Consider the following 23,295-nt stretch of genomic DNA (forward strand, 5'->3'; position numbering starts at 1 on the left):
TATTCTGGTAATTTGTCCTTTATCAATTATCTTTAATTTACTCTTAAGGAAAGATCAATGCTTGTACATTTATTATTAAACAGAGCCTCAAAATCAAACCAAGCAAATCAATTGTTAGTTAAACCCCAAATATACTAACTATTTCAAATAAGTAAACGTGTTCTATTATTGCCATTAGTTCAGACAGTATCAAGCAATGCTTGTACCAAAGTTCAAGCAAGGCTCATGTAACTACATGAGTAAAAAGTTGCTGAACTGGATTCCAGTTTACACAACTTGAAAAAAAAAAATCTAACTCATGAGTTCATTAGGCCATTTAGCATTGTGAGGATTTAAGTATAATAAACCACTGTTAAATCCTTACAATATTACACATTTTCTGTAGTGACTGTGCTTCATGAAACAGTGTCATATTTGCTGGAGGTCTGCAAGTGGCAAATGACATGTGAATTTCATAAAATTGTACACAAAGAACTAAAAAATAGAGAGAAAAGAGAGACATCTAGTGGGTTGTGAAAATGACGAAACTGTTCCATGAAGCTTCATCCGCCAGTCACTAGTTTTTTTTTGGAACAAGGGGACATCAAATGAGAGCCAAGGAACGAAAACAAACTCAAATATTACTCTTTATTTACCTGAACCTCCAATGCAGGTACAACCATTTTTAAATAATGATCGCCTTTATTACACAGGACTAGTATATTCTCAGGTTTTAAATGAGGGGGAACCCTCGCTTTTAAATCACAGTTTTACAGCAGTAAAGAAAGATGACGGGAAGGCGATAAGAAAAACAGGAGAACACTGTTTGTATTGCATGAAAATAATCCGTTATCCTGTGAATTGGTGATTTGCCTCCGGTTCTCTAAGCACAGTAGTTGAGTAATTCCTCCATCCAATATTGTGCAAAATTACTCAATAAAAAGTGACTCCCACCCCCCAAAAGTCCACGATATACACACCCAGCTTAAACCCTTTGTTATTTGCTTTATACATTAGAATCTATAAATAAAAACTGCAAAGCCTAAGTACAGCTGAAGAGCATGCATGGTTTTTTGTACACAGAACCCGAGTGTTTCACTTCTCTAGGAGCTACCATGGAAGGTGGAAACAAGATCATGCAAGAAGAAACATTAGGGAGCTCCTCCGCACACACACACACAACTTGGATAGTGGTGATCACAGCATTTGCACACAGAGGTATTGAGGTGTCTGTAACTTGTGATTGTGTTGCTGTGGGGTCTTCTTTGTGCAAGGATTCACACACTGCTGGTCTTCGATTTGAGGTGTCGGGTGTGTGTGCGTGTTTATGTGTCGAGTGACGGGGTGTCTTCAGCCTCACCGACTAGCAGAGGGTTTGTTTTTTTATGACAGCCAACCTAGGAGGAGAAGGACAATGGTACGTTAGATCAAAAGCTGATGATTTTCATTTAGAACAGAAAGCGTTGGTGTGATTTGGGCAGTCGTCAGGAGGGAGAGAAAAGGGGCAACATTTCAAAATTGGGGCATATGCCAAGAGAGATTAGTTATAAAAGTATTGTTTTCTCTTTACAACTTTGCTTAATCAATTCATCTAAAAATGTTGAAAACACAATTTCAATTTGAGCTAGAAAAGCATGTGAGAGAGCATGACTAGGAGCTCATTTCACAAAAACCTGTGACAAAACATATCAACATTTTTATAAATTTTTAGGGGTTATTGGCTTAAGGCAAAGTTCATGGATGGCTACCAAAGTTGCTTGGCTTGCTCGAAAATAAAGGTTCTCACATTTCAGTTTGTAGATTCATCTTTCAGGGCCAGGGTTCACATAGACCCGCGTTGTGACATCATTCAATTGAATAAGGAAACACTCAAAACATTCCAAAATCCTAAAGTCTAGGACGCCACCAATTTGAGCCATGCTAAAAAAAATAAACCTCTTGTGGCATTAATCCCATAACTGATAAAGAATTCATCAAAACGAAAATCAAATATTGACATGTAGTAACACATTTACCTAGTTTTGTTCAATTAATATCATAACTTTACATAAATACAATTTTTTTGGTGGAAAAAAACATCATATTTGGTGGATAATAATGCAATGATGAACTATTTTGCTAGTAACCAGGTATAAGACTTACCTGGGACCTACAATTTTGGAAACTATTTTAAATGGCATCTTATAACCCTTATCTTATCTTATAAGTGGAAAAAGTTAATTTGATCAAGTTGACTCTGAAACTGATCAGAAATGGATACTCACTCCGGTGACAGGCAGCCAGTGGAAGGCATTGAGGGGGAAAAGCACACAGTTGTCAAGTGAAACACAAACACACACTGGGCGAACAAACTTGGGTGTCTACTGCAAAAGCATGCTCTTCGACGGGGGATGGAGTTCCTTACAAGTAAGGTGACAGTATGACCACTGACCCAACATTGAATTACATTTCTACTTGTTTTTAAAGCCTGTAGGAGTCAAATATATACAGATGTGGATCGTGATGCTGATGATCCCTGCCTCTCCTGCAGATGAACCGAAGCATTCATGCGTCTGAAATGATTATATATTCAAGTATTACATGGAAAAAACAGACTTGACCAGGTCAATAAAGACAGAAAACACGTTAAATTAAACGATTCATGTATTTGTTTTCTCTTGAAATGAAAAATTAAAACAACATTTGTGGGAGTTTATTGGCATCAAAGTCCATTTAGAGTAGATTGATATAGAACTACAGTTTAAATCAAACACTGAGACGCTATTAAATCATTTGTTGGTTTTGGTTTCAATACAAATAAAGTTAAGAAATATCACATAAAAAAAAAGAAAGTTAGGATATTGGATTTTGTTCCGTTTTCTGCATGAACAGGTACGTTCACCCCTCAGATATTACGTCATCTAGAGGCGAGGGGGAGCGAACATCTCTATCATACTGAGGTAGCTGCAGAAAAACTGGCTTTTTCAAATTAAAGCGGTAAAAAAAAAGAAAAATAAGCATGAGTTAATTTAAATTTCAACATGAGGGGAAACGCATATTAAATTAGAAATGAAAAAATACCACACAAACACTTCATGCCGATCTCGGACCCTTTCCGTCTTGTCTATGTAATCGCATCACCGTAGAACCTCCCCGGTCCTCGTCTGCCACATGTATCCCTGCTCTCTGACTTGGTACTCAAGACACGATGGTAACTGTTAGGAAATAAATCAAGGCCATAAATCGAAGCCACGCTGGTTAAACAACTTACAAAAACCTTTAAAAAAAACGACATAAAAATAGTGTTCAATCTCGGCACGGATCAGTGAAATTCTACCATCAGGATCTCGTCATCACTGAGGGAAACTTTACATCCTTAAATTATGGGACAGGATCAGCCTAAAAGGCAACGATTGAAATAATAAAAATAAAAAAACAGTTCACAGCTGTGAGCGAGGTTCTTAATTTGGTCACTCCTCAAATCAAACTGTTGAAAGTTTTCTCTGGGATGAGATGTTCTGGCGCAATCACTCACACACACTAGCTACGCACACACAGAAAGGCAGAGTGGGGAGAGGCTAAGGGGAGGGTTGTGATGGTGATGAAGGTGGGGAGAGGGTAATGGGGGGGGAAAATATGGAGGTTGTGCTCAAGTCAGTCAGGACCAGAACATGTCGGCCATGTTAGTGTCGGTGCTGTAGATCCAGAGGACGAGGGGCAGGGTGAAGGCCACGAAGGGCCACGAGATGCCCTCCATGCATGCAGAGAGCGGGCAGCCAGTGCAGCTGGCAGACTTCTCCTGCTCTTTACCCGGCTCCAGGTAGTTCCTGGCTGCAAACTTGAGCATCTCGTCCAGTAAAATGACAGGGAGGGAGATCTTGAGGACCACCAGCCACTGCGTCAAATTCAAGGGAGTGATCTGGAAGATGATCTAGGGAAGAGAAGGACAGCTTGAGTATCTTCGGTGTCGGGTGCACAGTCGAGCTCGTGGGTTTCTTACTGGGAGAGGCTCCACGTAGAGGATGAGGAAGTGCAGAGACATGGAGAGACAGATGGCTCCCAGGAGCCACACATTCTCCCAAGGAGGCATACGGAGCAGCGACTGGTTCTCAGAGACACTGGAAATCACATTCAAGTTAGGAAACCACACACAAACAATAGCAGTAACACGATACAATATGTTATTTAAGTACTTGACTCTGGTGTTGCAGAATTTACAGACCGCATGACTCTTGACTAAGTTGTAAAAATTCTAACAAAAATATATCATTACAGATACATTAGCTTTAAAAGTGCAGTGTATCCTCTCGTCCTCAGTCATCGGCAGGATCCCGCAGGATTTCATTGCTCCTTTAGTAAAGCAAGGAACTAATGACGGCTGCATACTAGCGGTTAGAAGTTTAATTGTAACTCGAACATTAACAAACACTGCCAATATTAGTATCAGTTAGTAGTACATTTAAAAAAAAAATCTAATTATTTTATTCAACACACAAATTAAACATACTTTTCTATTGCTTATATTGTGTGTTTACAACACAGGTAATAAAAGTTCTGATTCTTATAATAGAATTAAGATTTTTTTTTAATGCATTTGAAAGCCCAAAATTTTATATATATATATATATGTATATATATACACTGTCTGTAAATACTGATACAGTGCTAATGAATATCAATGCGGTATCGTAATATTGAATATTATGAGAATCCATTTCACCCCTAAACAATGGATAAGTAATATTGATCACATGATAGAGGTTAAGGTCAATCTTCATCTTCTATGGGCTCACATCAATATGCCGTGAGTTTCAAGACCTTCTTTCTGATTTATGGAGGTACACAGTGACCGCACCTGTTCAGGGCGTTGCACATCTCAATGGTGACCAGCACAGACAGAGCCATGGTCATCGGGTACGGAGACTCAAACACTTTACAGTCCAAACCCTCGAAGTCTGGATTCTCCGGAGCACACTGCAAGAAGTGGCTCTGAAAAAAAATGGACGGATCATCATAATCATCATTAGGACGACCAATAATATAAAAAAAAGGTGATTTGAGCATAAAACATGGATTGTACCCACCAGTTGATAAAATGTGACTCTTGGACCATCTTCAGCAGCGACGAACCACCATGCAGCCGCTCCGACAGTGGCAGCACCGACGTAGCCTAGAGAAGAAAATGACTTAATCCATGTTCCTTATATGAGTGTCAAGAAAAAAGCTTTCAATGCGGTGACATGTTGCTCTCTTTGTCCTCAAACTAATTTCTTATGAAGTATCAATGTTTTCTCACATCCAATAGCCAGGTATCTGAAGAAGAGCCATCCAGAGATGAGCGGCTCGCGGGCGTTGCGTGGTGGCTTATTCATGATATCAAGGTCAGTTGGGTTGAATCCTAAGGCGGTGGCAGGCAGGCCGTCAGTCACCAGATTGACCCAAAGCAACTGCACAGGGATTAAAGCCTCAGGGAATCCAAGAGCAGCCGTCAGAAAGATGCTGCATGGAAGAGAAAAGTTCACATTTCGTTAGCGTTAGAACAATCGTGAAGATGCAAAAATAAATTGGTTAGAATAGGGTCATGCGTACCAGACGACCTCTCCAACATTGGAGGAGATGAGGTATCTGATGAACTGTTTCATGTTGTTGTAAATAGCTCGGCCTTCCTCAACAGCTGCCACAATAGTGGAAAAGTTGTCGTCGGCCAGAATCATTTCAGACGCCGTCTTCGCCACGGCAGTTCCTGAGCCCATGGCAATGCCGATCTCGGCCTTCTTCAGAGCTGGAGCGTCGTTCACACCGTCACCCGTCTGACACATCGTGAAATACAAATTAGTAATTGGGAAAATACAAGGGTTTACTAAAATAATTGCGCAAACAAACAATTTAACCAGTGAGCCTGGAAAAATGAACTTAAATGAATATTTCTTCTTACCATCGCTGTGATCTCGTCATAGGACTGCAGGTACTCAACGATCTTGGATTTATGCGACGGCTCAACGCGAGCAAAGCATCGAGCTTTAATCACAGCCTCTCTCTGATCCTTGGCAGAGAGATCATCGAACTCTCGGCCGGTGTAAGCCATACTGGAGACGTCGTCGTTCTCGCCAAAAATACCGATACGTCTGCAGATTGCGACGGCCGTTCCTGAGTAGACGAGAAGCAGAACACATCTTAAAACCACAAGCTCCACCTGGTGAAACCTGACGGTGCATCATCCGCCAACTCACCCTTGTTGTCTCCAGTGATCATGATAACCCTGATGCCGGCCAAACGGCACAGTCTGATGGAGGCGGCCACTTCTGCCCTCGGGGGGTCCAGCATTCCCACACAGCCCACGAATGTCAGATCAGTCTGGATTAGATAAGAGAGATGCATCATGGTTTATTTTTCTGGTGCCCAGTCAGGAGGATCCTTTACAGAAACTGAAATCAAGGGACCCTCACCTCATACTCAACAAAGCGGGTGGAGTCCTCCAGCACCATGTCCGCTTTGTTCATGGGCGAGTCTCTGGTGGCCAGTGCAAGACAGCGGAGTGTGTCTCTGCCAGTTCCATACTCTCTGATGACAGACATCAGCTTTTCCTTGATGCTAGGTGTCAATGGCACTTTGTTGGTTCCCACACGCACATGTGTACATCTGTCGATCACTCCCTCTGGGGCACCCTGGAATACAAAAATAAAAACATTTTCATGCAGATATTTTTAACATATTCAAAGATACAGCAGAATTCTTGAGTGACACAATAGTGAGTGACAGGGGAGAATATTATGCATGGCACAGAATTTTAATTTTTCCAAAAAAACCCAGTCAAACCGAATTCTGATGGTAAATAAAAACATGTAGACTTCAAGTCAAAGTAAAACCTTACCTTGACAAACATCTTGCCAGAAGAGGAGCGAGCTTTATTCGGGGTACAGTACACAGACATAGACTTCCTATCTCTGGAGAACTCAAGAGTAAACTCTTTCTTCATCAGCTGTTTGATCACCTAGACGCACAACAACAACATACATGCGGTTAGAGATGCAACAGTAAATGGGAATGTATTTTATTGGCGTTCAGGTGACTTACAGAATTGCAAGCATTAGCTCTTTCGATCTTAGAGAGGCCAGAAACGTCCGTATCGAACACATTCATCTTCTCCACCAGACAGGTTAGTGCCGTCTCCGTGGCCTCACCAACCTTCTCGTACACACCCTTCGTCTGGGGAAGGAAAACCAAGAGACAAATGTGTTGAAATTAAAGCAACATAAACCATTAACAAAACAGAGGGCAGAATCCAACCTCATTGTAGTCCAAGGAAGAGTCATTGCAGAGAGCACAGATGGAGGCCAGCTCCACCAGGGCATCGTATTGAGAACATTTCGCTTGTTTGCCGTCATTGTACCTAGAAAATAACATTTGTTTAACACGTCTCCTCTAAATAATTCACGAGTGGTAATTCAAGGATAGCAAACATCATTTTGCACTCACACTTCTCCTTCTGGGGCATATGTGGAGCCGGTAACTGTGAATTCCTTCAAGGAACATTTGTCACCTTCTGCTCTGTCCATGACAAACATCTAGAAACAAAAAAATAATTAGTAACACCATTATAATATTCAACTACTGTGTTAAAGGGCAAGCAAACTTCAAAAAAACACTTTTGTTGTCCATTTGAGCCATTATTTACAAACATTTCAAACGTTTTAATCATTATTTAATCAACATGCATCTCAGGTGTTAGATAACGAGTCTACAACAAACACTATCAGTTATCAACGGCAGGTGGCAGCAGATTGCTTCAGTTTAATACAATGTCCTTGGATATTACTGAAGGGTTTAGTCTTCTCTTATTCAACAGAAACGGTTGCAAGATGTCGTTGTGTGATATATAATTTGAGGCACACAATATAAGAATGTATTAATAAATATGAGAGGGACTTAAGATTAATGAAACCTTAATAAACAGTTATGGCAAACCATGCACTCGGGATTAGTTTAACACAATTTTTGCACCAAAATGGTTTATTAAAGCTAATATTTATCAAGCTGATTCTATCATTTGGACTGATAAGACGTGCAAACGACAAGAAAACCCAAAAAGAAGCTCTCAACACAAGGTCAGTTATGCAACACTAATGCAAGTGACGGACTACTGCATACTGATCAGCCTGCTGTCTGACCGAGAGAGGGAGCAAGATGAGATGAGGAGGAAAGAAATGGGGCGGGAACCAGAATGCCACTGAGAAAAAGGAAAGAGATTGATGTCCTGAGGAAACTGGTGATGATTAAAATACAGACTTGATAAAGTGTTACCAGATGTTTGATAAGTAAAATGAATTAATAGAAGTATGAGATGAAATATACTTTAATATTGTGGGTGAATGTGTAGATGAGTGCATGTGTGACATGTCATCTCTTGAGCTGCATCTTTAAATGTAGATTTTAAAAATACGATGAGTATTAAGAAGAACTGAGTGCATGCTACTCTAAAAAGTTCAAATAACTAGGTTTCTTTTTTTCTCATATTCTTAAACCTAATCCAGAGTTGATCAAATGAGGCAACGTTTCTCTCACCCTGCACACAGACATCTGATTTGTGGTCAGAGTACCAGTCTTGTCCGAGCAGATGACAGAGGTGCACCCTAGGGTCTCCACGGATGGTAAACTGCGGACGATGGCGTTCTTTTTAGCCATGCGACGGGTTCCCAAAGCAAGACAGGTGGTGATGACGGCTGGAAGACCTGGAGAAAACACAGACAATATAAGGAGCAAGAACAGCTTCACTTGAATACAAATAATATTATACTGGCATTGAATTGATCTGCAATGATGGTATAATACTAGAATTATACCCTATACTGTATTTATGTATTCAAGTATTCCCTGCAATCTCAGTAAATGAGGCCATGTTTTTTCTTAATGGAAATTATTCAAATCAACATCATCATTTAATCAACTGACATCCTCACCTTCTGGGATTGCAGCCACTGCCAAAGCCACAGCAATCTTAAAATAGTACACAGCACCACGGATCCAGGAGCCTCCGTGGACCGGGTCATTGAAATGTCCGATGTTGATGAGCCACACGGCAATGCAGATGAGTGTGATAACCTTGAAGGACACAAGAGCAATACAAAAACAGTTGTTAATGCGGGGGTTGAAGGTATGAAACTAATAATCCAACAAGGGAGGCCTTAACATTGTTGATCAACTTCTAGTCTTAGAACATAATTTCAGCTTCATAGTGAGGGAAATCTTTAAAAAAATTAAAATTAATTTACTTTGGATAATTGTTGCCCAAATTCATCCAGCTTCTGTTGCAGTGGCGTGCGTTCCTGCTCCGTTGACGCCATCTCGTCTCTAATTTTGCCGATCTCTGTGCTGCCGGCTGTGGCGATGACGACGCCAACAGCTTTCCCTGCTGCGATGTTGGTGCCCTGCGAGAAAGAAAGGGAGGAGACGTGACACCTCAAATTGTGGCACTCAGAGGGGCCCAAACTAGTTCTACAGCTTTTTAAGACAAGTATGATCAAGACTAAGAAACATTGCTTCATGTGAAATTCAGCATTCTATCTTGAAAGACTCCAAGTTTAACTTATCTAGCCTTTACTTTGATTCAAGTCAGATAAAAAACATTAACGTTCAACAACACCAAACTGAAGCTGTTTAAACTTGGTATATGTACAAAGATGCTTTAATAACACAACAGTATTCAAGTCATGTTACAATAGATTTTCAAAATTAAACAATTGAAGGAGCTAACATAGACTCACTGAGAAAAGCATGTTCTTCTTGTCCTGGTTTACGGCACGTGGATCTGGGACTGGGTCAGTGTGTTTGATGACAGACACAGACTCTCCTGCAAATTAAACAAACTGTAATTCATCGGAAACAAAGGTCACTTTATCTGAAACAGAATCCTTTGTGACACTGGGATCACAGTTGTATAAAACACTTTGTGAAGAAGTAGCAGACAAGTAGCATTTGAAGCGGCAGCAGTGTGCGTTTGTGATCCGTGCTGCTTTACTATCCTGATGGAGTAAGACTGGGAGCACTTGATAAGCTCCGTCTGTGGCCATGAATGGGTGGAAGAGTGGAAATATCTGAAACACTAAAAATATCTTTGGAAATCTTGCTTCCAATTAAGGCAACCAGGCGAGACAAGAGATTGAATTCCTTAATTCACATAATCCTTGTCCCTTACGCATTACTCATCCTGCAATGTTCCACATTAGTTCCATTTACCTGGGAGCTCCATCATTCTTTCATGTGTGATGTATTTATGTTTTGTACAGCCATATCATTTAACAAATTAAAACATTTGATGTGCACCTTTGAATAGAGTTAATACATTTAAAGTACCCATTTAATGCCGTTTTTCTTCACACCATCGGGTTATGAGAATAGAAATGCATGAATAAAAGCCATCTTGTTACCTGTGAGAATCGACTGGTCGACTCTTAGTGTAGTAGATTTGATAGAAGTCAGTCTGATGTCAGCCGGTACCTTATCACCGACTGCGAACAAAACGGATGAACACTTGGGGTTAAAAATAATGTTTACTTTATCTTTAAACACACAATGACCACTTTTCATTTTTCTCACAAAACAGGGGGCCGCAGTAAATCCTAGCCAAATTAAAGTAAATACACAAAAAAATTCCTCTTCCAAGAGTGAAGAGGGTCAGTTATTACCCACCATCTCTTCTGTAATCAGTGAAGATGATGGTTTACTTCAAATAATGAAGCCATATATAAAGGAAATACAAAACGACTAAAATACCATTTTAATTCCTTAACCAAATATCGGCTAAAAGGGAATTTTAATGACAGCATTTCATTTTTGATAACATGGTTTCCTTATTTCAAAGCTGTTCTACATTATATAAAATAAATGAACACTTGTTAAACCAAATTTAAATGATTTAAAATCTTCATTCATCACAAAACACGGTTGGCTCCTGGGTTTACTGCTGTCGAGCAGGCTACTCAGGAGCGTTATACTGTCCTAGATGTTCATTGTTCTTTACAATATCAGAGTAGAAATCATGACATAAAACACTTAAGCAGAGCAATATGTTGTTGTGATCCTGTGCCAAATTAGCCTTTAATGAAATAGGGTCTCAGAAACTCACATCATTCACATGGGTGGGAGTAGGAGGGTCTACACAAGCATTTGAACTGGAGCATTTTAAATTGAGCAAAAAAACACACCCAAAAATGGGAAAACTATTTTTGACGTGCTACAAACGTGCTGCTGGACATGGGGGAGAGAGGGAGATAAAAGCCATGTTTATGAGGAGAATCCTCTTGGACGTCATAGAAACTGAACTAGGAAACCAGATAACATCATGTCCATTACTCAAAAGCAGATGTTGCACAATTGAAATTAAGTGATTCATCAAACAATTACTTGCTATTATCAGAAGAGAAAACTGATTAGTCCAGTAATCGAAAACTACCAATCTTGACACCAATTTATTTAGAAGTTCAACACAAACGTTTTATCTGCTCTAAACAGTATTACCAAACATTAAAGTCTAAATAGACAAGACAAGTTTCTCAGCACCGTTATTTTTTGCTTCATAAATTACTGAAGACCTTCACCAACTCACACAAACGGACGTCCGCTGCAGCATTATCTCCCACTTGTCGTTTACATATTGGATATAATAAATCCACTTTCACTTCAAGGTTGAGCTCATTCTTCAAGGTTTAACATAAGCCTTTTCCTATGAGATAACATCCACATTTGGTTATAAGGGTGGTTACTCTTCTAAAGTTAAGAGGTAGTGAGTCAAATGAGGGGAACAAATAGATCCAGAAAAATTCAAATGGAAAGAACGGTTCATCTTTAAGCCAACACAAAAGATACTCAAGCAAACATTTATCCAAGCATCTAATAAAACTCCCACTTCCTCATCCTGTGGGGTCGGATAAAAACAAGAGTCCCCCTGGGTGTTGTATATTTTCTTGCACGGTCAATGACACTACCAAATGACCTAGCTTGAGCCATTGGGAACACCATCTGTTTAAGCAGGACTCTAGGGATTGGACTAAAAGATTGCAGTAATAAAGAGGCCAATTCGACCAACATCTATATGCAACTATGTTGATATTTACATTAAGTTGATCTGGACGTCCCTTCCCAATCCAACAGAAGGATAACAGATTTTTGAAAAACATTGTTTATCAATCCATATAAACAAGCTTTTAAATGCAACATCCTGTACTTATCCGAAAGCAGGACCGTTCTTAGGGATGCAGTGGCATCAAAGTGCTTCTCATGCTCAATAAAAGTAAGGTATGGTCAAGTAAAAGCCAGCTGACTAAGAGCTTAAAGTAACAAAGTGTCGCTGTTTACACAGTAGAATGGTAACAATGCGTCATCGACCATCACACAAACCGTCCCTTGCACACCAACACTATGAAGAAAGACATGAACTTATATAAGCCAGGCCATCCAAACTAAGGAACCTGTTAACTTATTTTAAAAATATTGATCCAATCATATTTAAATTGATATAAACAAAAACTACTTCTCCCCTCACAGGTATAACAAAACAGGCATTATGGGTTATTAAAAAATATTTTTTAAAAGACCATAACAATTTAATGTAATTTATTTTCTAAAAAAAAGTCTGGTATTCAAGAAAACATCTGCTGAAATCCTATAAAGTAACCACTACAATAATATTATGTACACTTTTTACCTGACAGAGGCAAAATAAACAATAGAATACAATAACCAGAATTGCCTTAGGCAAACTCAAATGTGAAATTCACAGTCCATATTTAGAACGATGAAGAGAAAAAAACCTCCATCTCCTCTGGCTTGAATCATCGCAAAATTGTAAATTCATGCAGCTTCTAACAAAGTTAAACAGCTTCCAAGAGTATTGGTTAGCAACTAAAGAATAGTTACGTTTTAATATGAGGATAGGAGTGACTAAGAGGCTGTACACGGATATAAATATAGGAGGAGGTGTAGGGAGACTGACTTACCAAATGATAACTAAAATGTTTATTTACAAACCAGTACATTTTCATGTTCATGTGATTAAATGTGTGCTACACCAACTTCAGCTTACTAGAAGACACTGTCAAACAATGTAAACTCATGTTTAATCATTCTGCCCCTTCCATTTCTCAGCCTGGTATAATCATCGATTTAACAAATAACACATATCCCAAAAAAATGAAAACTATATCAGGGTGTAAAGAAAACATACATTTTACAGGGATTTGTTGACCATTAAATTATTTTTTGCAAAATGGCTGTACCAGAGTGGTATATTAGAATAGAATAGAATAGCTTTATTAATCCCCAGAGGGGAAACACACTTTCACAACAGCGCAGTTGGAAAAAAAAAATAAAGTGCAAGGAAAAATAAATAATAATACAGTATGACATGGAATCATAATTGAATATAATTGAATTGCATGTAGAGCATTAGGCCCTTTATGTGCAGATGAAGAATTTCACATTTTGACAGGGCAGGACATTTAAACAGTTTAGATCCAATGTCTGTAACGAATGGGCATTGCTTACCAGCCACTTCCACAATGTCTCCAGGCACGATGTCCCTGGCCTTAATTCTCTGAACAGACTTCCTGTCCTGACGATACACCTTGCCCATCTCTGGCTCATACTCCTTCAGCGCTTCAATGGCATTTTCTGCATTTCGTTCCTGTTGAAAGAGTTTAATTTAAAGCTCTGCAAATTATCAAATTTAAAACATTTACAATTACATAGATATAATGTAGTGACAATTAAGCAACTAAAAAAACACGTCACAGCTGCACACTTCCTTATTTGGTGAGAAGCATTTTTATGTTAAAAAAAAGTACTTCCATCTCAACAGTCAGTCATGGTCATGTGCAGTAGCACACACCAACCCATTTTATTCTAAAGATGCATGTGATGGATTAGTTCCATTGTAATTCTGTTGGTGTATGCTTGTGCATGCATGTTCAGATTCAGAGTCCATAATTGACATGGAGTTTGTGAAATCAATTGTAAGGGCATTTACCTGCCAGACTCCCACAATGGCATTTGCTATTAGAATAAGGAGGATAACAAATGGCTCCACGAAGGCTGTAATCGTTTCTTCTCCTTCTTCAAACCAGGCAAGAACCTAAAAACCAAAAAAACAACAACAATGTAAGCAATGTCTGGCATTGAGAATCAACCCACAAAAAAAAAAACATGTTAAATCTGGTTAACACACACAAAATAAAAATCATAGCCTTGCAAGGAAATTAATAAAGAAAAATACTCAACAGATATTTCTTGTTTGATGCACATGTATGGAACAAACAGGAGCATAAAGGGTAAAGGCTATTTAAAGTGCTATCCCATTCAAAAGCGGAGTACATGGACAGGTGCTTCTATAAAAGGAGTTATTCTCTTTGCAACCCACATTTAAGTATCTTACAGCTGAAATTTATGAGACGGAAAAATACTTTAGTTAATCACAGAACGAAATGTACCTGAACCGTGCTGCTTAGATGATATGCAAGCGACTTTGTTTATATTAATTGCATCTGTGCTGTTCCACAAACAGAGAAAAAACAAGCACTTGTTGCGAAACCCATAAGGTCTTCAGAGTATGAGGCTTTCATACATTTACTATTCAGAGCACAAGCATATTTATTTCTCTTTTTTTTGTAATGTTTGCCGTTTGATATCCTTGTATCATCATGCATGAGACTTATCATAGTGCTAATCTTAGACAAAAAAAACCAAAATAACTTGTTGTAGTGGTTCTTAGTGTAGATTTCATGGATTTACAAATAAAAAATAGGCAGGGAGCAGAATTTGTTTGGCGATACAAGATAACAATTTAAAACATCAATATAATAATGAAAAAAGAATATCATTAACCCCATTAACGGAAGTTTATCCATCCAAACCCAGATTTTCTCAACTCTGTTTCAATTAAATCACAAGATACGCGTATTCTGACCAGTGTCATCTTTTAGCTCCCACACAATGCACGGTAAAAGTATGAATATAATAATAACTTCTTAGAATGGGGCGGTTGTTGCAATGTTAGATACATAATCAAAATTGATACAAAAATAGAAATACTTTTATGCATGTTCATGTAAATCCTAAACATGTGATGATAAACACCAACTTAAGACACCTTTGAACAACCTGTATTTACTAAGAATCATCATTTACAAAATGAGTATTTGATTGTACTTACGAATGATATGCAGGCAGCAAGTAGAAGGATTCTAACTAGAAGATCTTCAAACTGTTCAACCACCAGTGACCAAAGGGATTTTCCTGTTGAAACAATCAGTAATACATGATCCAAGTGTTCATGTGTAATAACGTTCAGGTGAAAAGGTCAAGCACTCACCTTCCTCAGCTGGCAACTCTTCAGTCCGTAAGGGAAGAAAAAAAAAAAGAATTAGATTTAAGATCAATTAATACATCGCCTTCCTAACGGAAGAAATTGTAATGTCATGTTTTACTACACAGATAAGAGATGCTTTTCCGGGATTTCGACACTCGTTGTGACGTCGACACTCTCTCTCCCTTTATGTTCAATGTGCCGCCCGTTACAAGCCGGCAGCCATTCACGATCCTCGAGGAAGATCTTGCGTGAAAAAAAAAAGATCTTACCGTTGGGTCCGAATCGCTCGCGTTGTTTCCGCACTTGTTCGGAGCTCAGCCCCGTGCTCTCGTTCACGTTGAAGAAACAGTAAACTTCTTCTACCGTCTTTGTGTGAGCGTTCTCCATGGTGAACGGCCAACGTAAGGGGACCGTTGGTCCCAACCACCACTCCTATCTAGAACTTCCCTCAACTCAACTAAAACAAGGATAAGCGAACAAAAAACAGTTGCTGTAAATAAAAAATACTACTAATAATAATAAAGCGCAGGTGCTTCGTAAAGGACTTGAATTAGCCGCTGCTAACACTGAGCTAACAAGCTAATGCTAGCTTCCCTGGCTCGATTTCGCCGGCTGTGCTCGCTCGAGCGAACGTTCTCAAAACGACAGGAAAAACCAACGAACGTCACCGTTATATCTGTCTTATCCGTTTCACCGTCGCTTAACGAAACAGGTGAGATTCCCGCAGAATCTAATCCGAGGGAGGTGATGTAAACATGTGGCTGACGAGCTGCACTGGTGTGCGGAATCATCAGCGTTAGGTTCGGCTCCGGTCGCGTTTCTCCGCTGCGGCGCTCGTGTGTGTCGAATGCAGTGTTCGGTGTCCGCATGTGGAATCCGGTGATTGGCTGGACAAACCGGAAGTGCTGATTAAAGCCACTCCCTTGCTGCATCGTCATATACATATATATAAGTTTTTCTATTTGTATTTAGCACCTTAGCACAATTATCCATAAGTCTTCAGATAATAACAAATATATATAGTATGTGTACATATTACATAATCACAATGTAAATTATGTTTCATTTGTTTTTTTTCAGATGACTTCATTTTTGTAGATGTAGATTAGATAAGGTTTATTAATGATTAGTTATAGTTACTATAAATTAACTTAAGACATAACTTGATATTATTTTTCATTAATAATTAATCCTTACCATTTTAATGTGTAAGTAGGTAAGTAAGTAAGTAGTTTTTATTTGTATAGCGCTTTTCCAGACCAGGGTCACAAAGCGCTTAAACAATCAAAACAATATTCAATAAAGTATATACTTTAAAGATCAAGATAAAAACTGATAACACAACAGGAGTTCCAGAGTTCCATTTAATCATGACTTTGTGATGGGGAGAGAAAACAATGACATGTCACTGGCTGTCATTTTTAAACAATACTTCGATATACTACTATTATATACGTACATATACTGCCAGACAAAAAAAAACACATTTTCAAACTATAAGAAAAGTAACTTTTTCCCATGCATTCCAATATTGCTGGTATAGACAGATTTGGACTATTCCCACTATAAAATAAAACAATACTTCGATATACTACTATTATATACGTACATATACTGCCCGACAAAAAAACAACATTTTCAAACTATAAGAAAACTAACTTTTTCCCATGCATTCCAATATTGCTGGTATAGACAGATTTGTACTATTCCCACTATAAAATAAAACAATACTTCGATATACTACTATTATATACGTACATATACTGCCCGACAAAAAAACAACATTTTCAAACTATAAGAAAACTAACTTTTTCCCATGCATTCCAATATTGCTTGTATAGACAGATTTGGACTATTCCCACTATAAAATAAAACAATACTTCGATATACTACTATTATATACGTACATATACTGCCCGACAAAAAAACAACATTTTCAAACTATAAGAAAACTAACTTTTTCCCATGCATTCCAATATTGCTGGTATAGACAGATTTGGACTATTCCCACTATAAAATAAAACAATACTTCGATATACTACTATTATATACGTACATATACTGCCCGACAAAAAAACAACATTTTCAAACTATAAGAAAACTAACTTTTTCCCATGCATTCCAATATTGCTGGTATAGACAGATTTGGACTATTCCCACTATAAAATAAAACAATACTTCGATATACTACTATTATATACGTACATATACTGCCCGACAAAAAAACAACATTTTCAAACTATAAGAAAACTAACTTTTTCCCATGCATTCCAATATTGCTGGTATAGACAGATTTGGACTATTCCCACTATAAAATAAAACAATACTTCGGTATACTACTATTATATACGTACATATACTGTCCAACAAAAAAACACATTTTCAAACTATAAGAAAACTAACTTTTTCCCATGCATTCCAATATTGCTGGTATAGACAGATTTGGACTATTCCCACTATAAAATAAAACAATACTTCGATATACTACTATTATATACGTACATATACTGCCCGACAAAAAAAAACACATTTTCACACTTTAAAATAAAACAGAAGCAAAACATAATTTATTATATATATTTATTAACATATGGACTGTGCTAGCTCAAATAAAAAAGTAAACCTTTGTTTTTATTATTGCAGTTCGAAATTTTGGTTTCATACTAATATTACATTAATTGAAGGTGCCACTGGGTTGTTGTGTAATTTTGGTGTAAAGATCGCATTGGACATTTCTCTTCAGTTTGCAAAGTTATAAACAATATTGTGACAATAATGAATGTATTATTTAATTAAAAAATAAAAAAATAAAGGCATAGGTAATGTGATTTGTGTGCTTTTAGACAATAACCTCATTAGTTGGAGCTCATAAAGCGTCATATTACTTTTTTGTAATAAAAAATGATGTGATTTAAAATGATCAATAAGTGCTGCTTAACGGAGTGACTTTTACCTTGAAGCCTATTTAATATTTTTCTAGGGTTATTTTTAGGGTATCTTGATTGGAGCTTGAAACCACAGTCACACTCTTGCCTCGGTGGAGGATTGTTGACACCAGCCTTCAGATAGAATGAATGTTTTCACTTACCTTTTTTAATATCTTTATCTTTTGTAACATACATGAGGCTACATTAATGTTACCATTGATGACAATGTGTTGTTTTATTGAATGTTTTTTTAAGCAAAAATGTGAGGCTGGTAGTCAAATTAGTGCATTAGCAGCGGTGACGACAACACTCTTTCACAGGAATTGCTCAGGGCAACATGGAAAGTATCCATGATGTCAGTTATGTAACGTAACGTTCCGGCATGATCCTTTAATTAAAATGAAGTGTAATCTTCTAAGCGTTGTGTCTCTTTTTTCATCAAATGAAATCCTCCTTGGCTGGACCACATTTCTCAACATCTTCAAACATGTTTTGTGGCCGTGGAGACAGACGTTTTTCAAAGATTGTCTATGTTTGGCTTTTTTTTTCTGCTGGTTCACCTTATTAGGTGCTGTGTGCAAAAGTGGAAATATGCATTCAAGAGGCAATCAAGTATGTCAAAGTTTAAGCTTTGGTCTCTTGGCAACTGTGATCTTCTTATCGTGAGATGTTCCTGATGGAAAAACAGACAAAGTGGGTTTTCTCTTTATTTGTACAAGTGATGTACACGTTGAAAATGGTCAGAGGTGAGAGCAACTCAAAAGAGAACTTGGCAAAAGGGTTTGTCAATGGTTTGTGCATTAATATAATATATTCTTTACCCGTTATCAATTTTTAAAGACGCTTGTCATGGTTCACACCTTAAAGATAATCTCCACTTACTTCAATATCTGCATCTGAAAAACCTTTAAATTAGGTCCTAACCATAGACGCAAAAGGAAAGTCGTAAGGTGTAACACACATTGAAAATAAAACAAACAACAAATGTTGTGTGTTAAAATGTTGGAAGCAGTTTGAGACTCAAATTTAGCTCTGAAATAGATTTACATCTATAAAACATAGAAACATATTTTAATGATTTATCCAAAGAGTCTATATTGTGTTAATGTGATGTTTTTCATGAAGTGAAATTCCACCTTTTAACCAAACTATATTTAATTGTAGGCCAGGTTGTTGTCCTATTTAGTTTTAGTTTCCTGAATAACTTTTCAAATTAAAAATAAATATGTGTTTCAGATGTCTTTCTGTAAAGGTGTTTAGTTAGGTTAGGTAGAACTTTATTGATCCCTCAGGAGTCAACAACCATAGTTTATCCGGACAAGTAGTAAAAGGCAGACATAATCACGTTAGCGAGAACGTCAGCCCTTGGTTAGAAGTATGAGGCTTTCATCTATTTACAAAACTCATGACCAAAACCAACATTTTCCATTGCAGCAAAGAAAAAGAAAAAACACCACAATCAGTCAAAGGCTTTTTGTACAACCAATGACATAAGTGCAACCCTGTGTTTTTTACTGTACTTTTCTTTTTATTTATTACTAAATTATAATAAAATGAACTGATTTATATTTAAGATTCAAATATATTTGCGAATAGATTAAGCTACATCTTTATACACCTTTACTCAAATACCACAACCTGAAAACTACTTATATAATATTCACACTCTGTAATTATTTAGTCTTAAAACTATTAGTTGGACCTTAAATAAAAAGAGATGTTTAGGTAATAGAAAAAGTAACTACTACTCTGGAAATTCAATATTTTTCAACCGCCAACATTTAATGACTATAGACCAGGGTTGTCAAATATCCTTCAGACAAGGGGCCAAAATCTTTCCCTGCTCTTTGTTGAGGGCGAAACTAATTTTATATTTACCAAGCTGTCTTTAGCTTTCTCTGTACAATTGTGGACATCCATACCGTTTCTTAGTTAAGCTTAATATTTTTTGCATCTTTATAGGTTATATACATGAACATTAATCTACTTTGATCTTAAGCCAACTATCTGGTGGGCCACATAAAATGACTTGGCTTGGCTATCCAGACTATCAGAATCAAAGATTTGATTTTATTGCCAGTTTTAACACAACAAATGATTTGTTTCATTTAATTTATGCTGTATGTCTTAATACATGCATATTTGGCAATAAAATAACTTTACTTGACTTGACATAAGCTAAAAACACACAATATAAACTTTTTATTTACACGTTGAAATTTAAAAAAAAGTGCACTTTGTTCATCTTATCAATACGACGTTAAATCAACAATTTGATTCTTATCTAAAAAGCAATAATTTTGAAAATCTAGGATCTAAAACACTAATTCTATTATTTATATAGCGTGTATATTTGATCATGCTTTTATACTGATAGGAAATTGGCGTGATTTCTACATCCGGGCCAAAGTTTACGCTAGCCATGTGGGTGATATCCGCGTCCCGGTTAACAACCTGACGGATCACTTTTACCCTTCTGCCGGTAAACTATGGCGACCCAACGATAGAGACTTTATTTCACGTTAAACCCACGTGGATGATCAGATTATCAGATGATATTCACGTGCAAACGTAGCTTTCCTTCAGTTTAGCGTCTCTATAGATGATGCTAACAGCTCGTGCACTGGTCACTTCTGTAGTTCGAAAAAGTCTGAGTTCGCATAAAAACGGCAAGTATTTTAGTATAAAATATATATTTGACTTAAAAAATAACCTTTCCTGATTGATATTCAGTGTACATTTATAGAATATATCATTTATTTAGCTTTGACTCAGTTGAGATTTTCTTTTGTTAGTTTTACCATTTAAAACATTTACAAAAATAACCCAAAATGTGTTTATTTCGTTCTAGGTGTCTTTTTAAATTTATCTTGCAGAATGACCGAGGTAGCCAAAGGAGTAGATCAGGCGGAAAACGTGTTGAAAAGAGCCAATGAAGAAAATAACGTGTCGCCTGAAGTCCAGGACGCAAAGAGGTTAAAGGTCACAGGGGAACAAAATGAAGAGGAAAAGAAATATCCCAAAAGAAAAGTGGTGCTTTTAATTGCCTACTCTGGAAAAGGATATTATGGGATGCAGGTATGGACTCGGCTTATATTCTGTCTACAAATGTGTGGTGACTTAATTCTCCTTCACTTTTTTTTGTTTTGTTTATTAGAGGAATGTTGGAACCACTCAATTTAGGACTATTGAGGATGATCTGGTCGAAGCGCTTGTCAAATCCGGCTGCATACCGGAAAACCATGGCGACGAGATGAAGAAGATGTCGTTCCAAAGATGTGCCAGGACGGATAAGGTAGCAGAGTTCCCCCCACTTTGATCATGGTTTGTTTATTGTGCACCAAACTGGACTATTTTGATTCAACTTGTTCTGCTTTTTGTCACTTAAAGGGTGTGTCTGCTGCTGGGCAGGTGGTGTCGCTGAAGCTGAGGATGATTGAAAACATCATTGAAAAAATGAACGAGTGTCTTCCTGCGCAAGTCAGAGTGCTCGGTGAGACGTTGGAAAACTTTAAAGATCCGACAGTTATTGTTTAAAACTGATCAATGGCTGGAATGTTGGTTATAAGATTGAAAAAGGGAAATAATCCCTACTTGTTTAACATTTCCTTTGTGTTTAATTGGCAAATGTTCTTCTGAACAATTTCAAAACACTGAAATGTTTCCAGATATAAACATTTGTGCTCAATTAAAATCTGTAAAAGTGGGCTTGTTTTCTTTCTCTGCTTTCAGTTCATATAAAACGACAACTTAATGGTGCAAAATAATTTAAAAATAAATGTATTTGAGTCTCCAACTTCTGTACTTTCAGGCCTGAAGAGAGTGACCCAAAGTTTCAACTCCAAAAACAACTGTGATGCTCGCACCTACTCCTACATGCTGCCGACTGTGGCTTTTTCTCCGAAAGACTATGACACCGAAGATATATCGGCTTTCCGCCTGGACCCGGAGACTCTTCAGAGAGTGAACACACTGTTCGGGATGTATAAAGGAACCCACAATTTCCACAACTTCACCTCCCAGAAGGCTCCGAACGACCCGAGCGCTCGCCGCTACATCACAGAGATGTCGTGCGGAGAGCCTTTCCTTCAGGGCAGCGCGGAATTCGCAGAGATCAACGTTCGAGGCCAGAGCTTCATGATGCACCAGATCAGGAAGATGATCGGATTGGTGATCGCCGTCGTCAAGGGTTATGCGCCGGAGGATGTGATGGAGCGCAGCTGGGGACACGAGAAGGTGGACATTCCTAAAGCTCCGGGGCTGGGTTTGGTTCTGGAAAAAGTTCATTTTGATATTTACAACAAACGCTTCGGGAGAGACGGTTTTCATGAACTTCTGGAATGGGATCAGGAAGAGGAAGCCATTAAGGCTTTTAAGAAGGCGTACATTTACCCGACCATCGTGGAAACGGAAACCGGGGAAGGCTCGATGGTCAGCTGGATGACCACACTTCCGATTCATAACTTCTCACAGAACAAAGATGAGGCTTCTGAGGTACATGCTTGTGTGTTTTATCATCCGAGTGAAGTTATACTTTGTAACACTTTGTGTTCTTATTTCCACAGAACAATTCAGAGAAACCAAAAAATGAAGATGAATCCAACAACTCGGATTAGTGCTTCCCATTTATTGATCAAGACAATGTTTCAAGGACACCTGGACAAGATATTAATGAACTTAAAGTTGTATCTTTTTGAAAACGGTTTCTGTAGAGCCAAGTTTTATATTTTATATTTAAGTCATCTCATCATGCATTTTGATTTATTTGCTCTTCTGAATATCATGGTTAATTCGCCAGTAAAGCATTCCAAGCAAATTTATTTTCGACATCTATAACCATGTGGTAAAGCATTGATCCAAACTGTCAATTCCTGGCATATAAAGATACAGACTATAATTTGATTGAGGTTGCTGCTTGAGTGATGTATGCCTGTATCTTCTGTGTGCACATACTGTTCCAATTCCTTTTTTGAATCTTGATTAAATATTTGTGTAAACTGTTTCCTATACACGAAAAATACAAACAAATAAAGCGGTTGTCATCTATGATGA

The 23,295-nt window shown here is 37.8% G+C and overlaps 2 protein-coding genes across 2 annotated transcripts; one reads left to right on the forward strand and one right to left on the reverse strand.

Moving 5' to 3' along the window:
• Positions 1-613: 613 nt before the first annotated feature.
• atp2a2b (ATPase sarcoplasmic/endoplasmic reticulum Ca2+ transporting 2b) lies at positions 614-16,144 on the reverse strand. The gene is made up of 24 exons (XM_087791344.1): positions 15,586-16,144; positions 15,320-15,337; positions 15,161-15,243; positions 13,979-14,083; positions 13,498-13,636; positions 10,383-10,463; positions 9,720-9,805; positions 9,228-9,383; positions 8,916-9,057; positions 8,521-8,687; positions 7,435-7,523; positions 7,246-7,348; positions 7,033-7,164; positions 6,830-6,949; positions 6,405-6,623; positions 6,189-6,312; positions 5,894-6,105; positions 5,548-5,768; positions 5,255-5,457; positions 5,043-5,128; positions 4,814-4,947; positions 3,959-4,076; positions 2,244-3,889; positions 614-1,376 (listed from the first exon to the last, which is right to left on the reverse strand). Exons 1-23 carry the CDS (start codon positions 15,701-15,703, stop codon positions 3,617-3,619), a joined length of 3,129 nt encoding a protein of 1,042 aa, XP_087647470.1. The 5' UTR covers positions 15,704-16,144; the 3' UTR covers positions 614-1,376; positions 2,244-3,616.
• A 4,533-nt stretch (positions 16,145-20,677) lies between these two features.
• pus1 (pseudouridine synthase 1) lies at positions 20,678-23,289 on the forward strand. The gene is made up of 6 exons (XM_087792524.1): positions 20,678-20,912; positions 21,095-21,321; positions 21,401-21,538; positions 21,634-21,736; positions 22,055-22,737; positions 22,809-23,289. Exons 1-6 carry the CDS (start codon positions 20,846-20,848, stop codon positions 22,857-22,859), a joined length of 1,269 nt encoding a protein of 422 aa, XP_087648650.1. The 5' UTR covers positions 20,678-20,845; the 3' UTR covers positions 22,860-23,289.
• The last annotated feature ends 6 nt before the right edge of the window (positions 23,290-23,295 follow it).

Source organism: Callionymus lyra, chromosome 5, assembly GCF_982586985.1.
Source record: "Callionymus lyra chromosome 5, fCalLyr1.hap1.1, whole genome shotgun sequence".
In the NCBI taxonomy this organism is placed as follows: domain Eukaryota; kingdom Metazoa; phylum Chordata; class Actinopteri; order Syngnathiformes; family Callionymidae; genus Callionymus; species Callionymus lyra.

What these genes read in the sequence shown, in the direction of transcription:
- atp2a2b (XM_087791344.1), bottom strand. Translation starts at nt 15,703, where the DNA reads ATGGAGAACGCTCACACAAAGACGGTAGAAGAAGTTTACTGTTTCTTC. An exon ending in AGACATTGTGGAAGTGGCTG is followed by an intron (nt 10,464 to 13,497) that starts GTAAGCAATGCC and finishes TTTTGTTCGCAG; the next exon opens with TCGGTGATAAGGTACCGGCT. An exon ending in TCTACGTGGAGCCTCTCCCA is followed by an intron (nt 3,890 to 3,958) that starts GTAAGAAACCCA and finishes TCTCTTCCCTAG; the next exon opens with ATCATCTTCCAGATCACTCC.
- pus1 (XM_087792524.1), top strand. Translation starts at nt 20,846, where the DNA reads ATGATGCTAACAGCTCGTGCACTGGTCACTTCTGTAGTTCGAAAAAGT. An exon ending in AAGGATATTATGGGATGCAG is followed by an intron (nt 21,322 to 21,400) that starts GTATGGACTCGG and finishes TTTGTTTATTAG; the next exon opens with AGGAATGTTGGAACCACTCA. An exon ending in ACAAAGATGAGGCTTCTGAG is followed by an intron (nt 22,738 to 22,808) that starts GTACATGCTTGT and finishes TTATTTCCACAG; the next exon opens with AACAATTCAGAGAAACCAAA.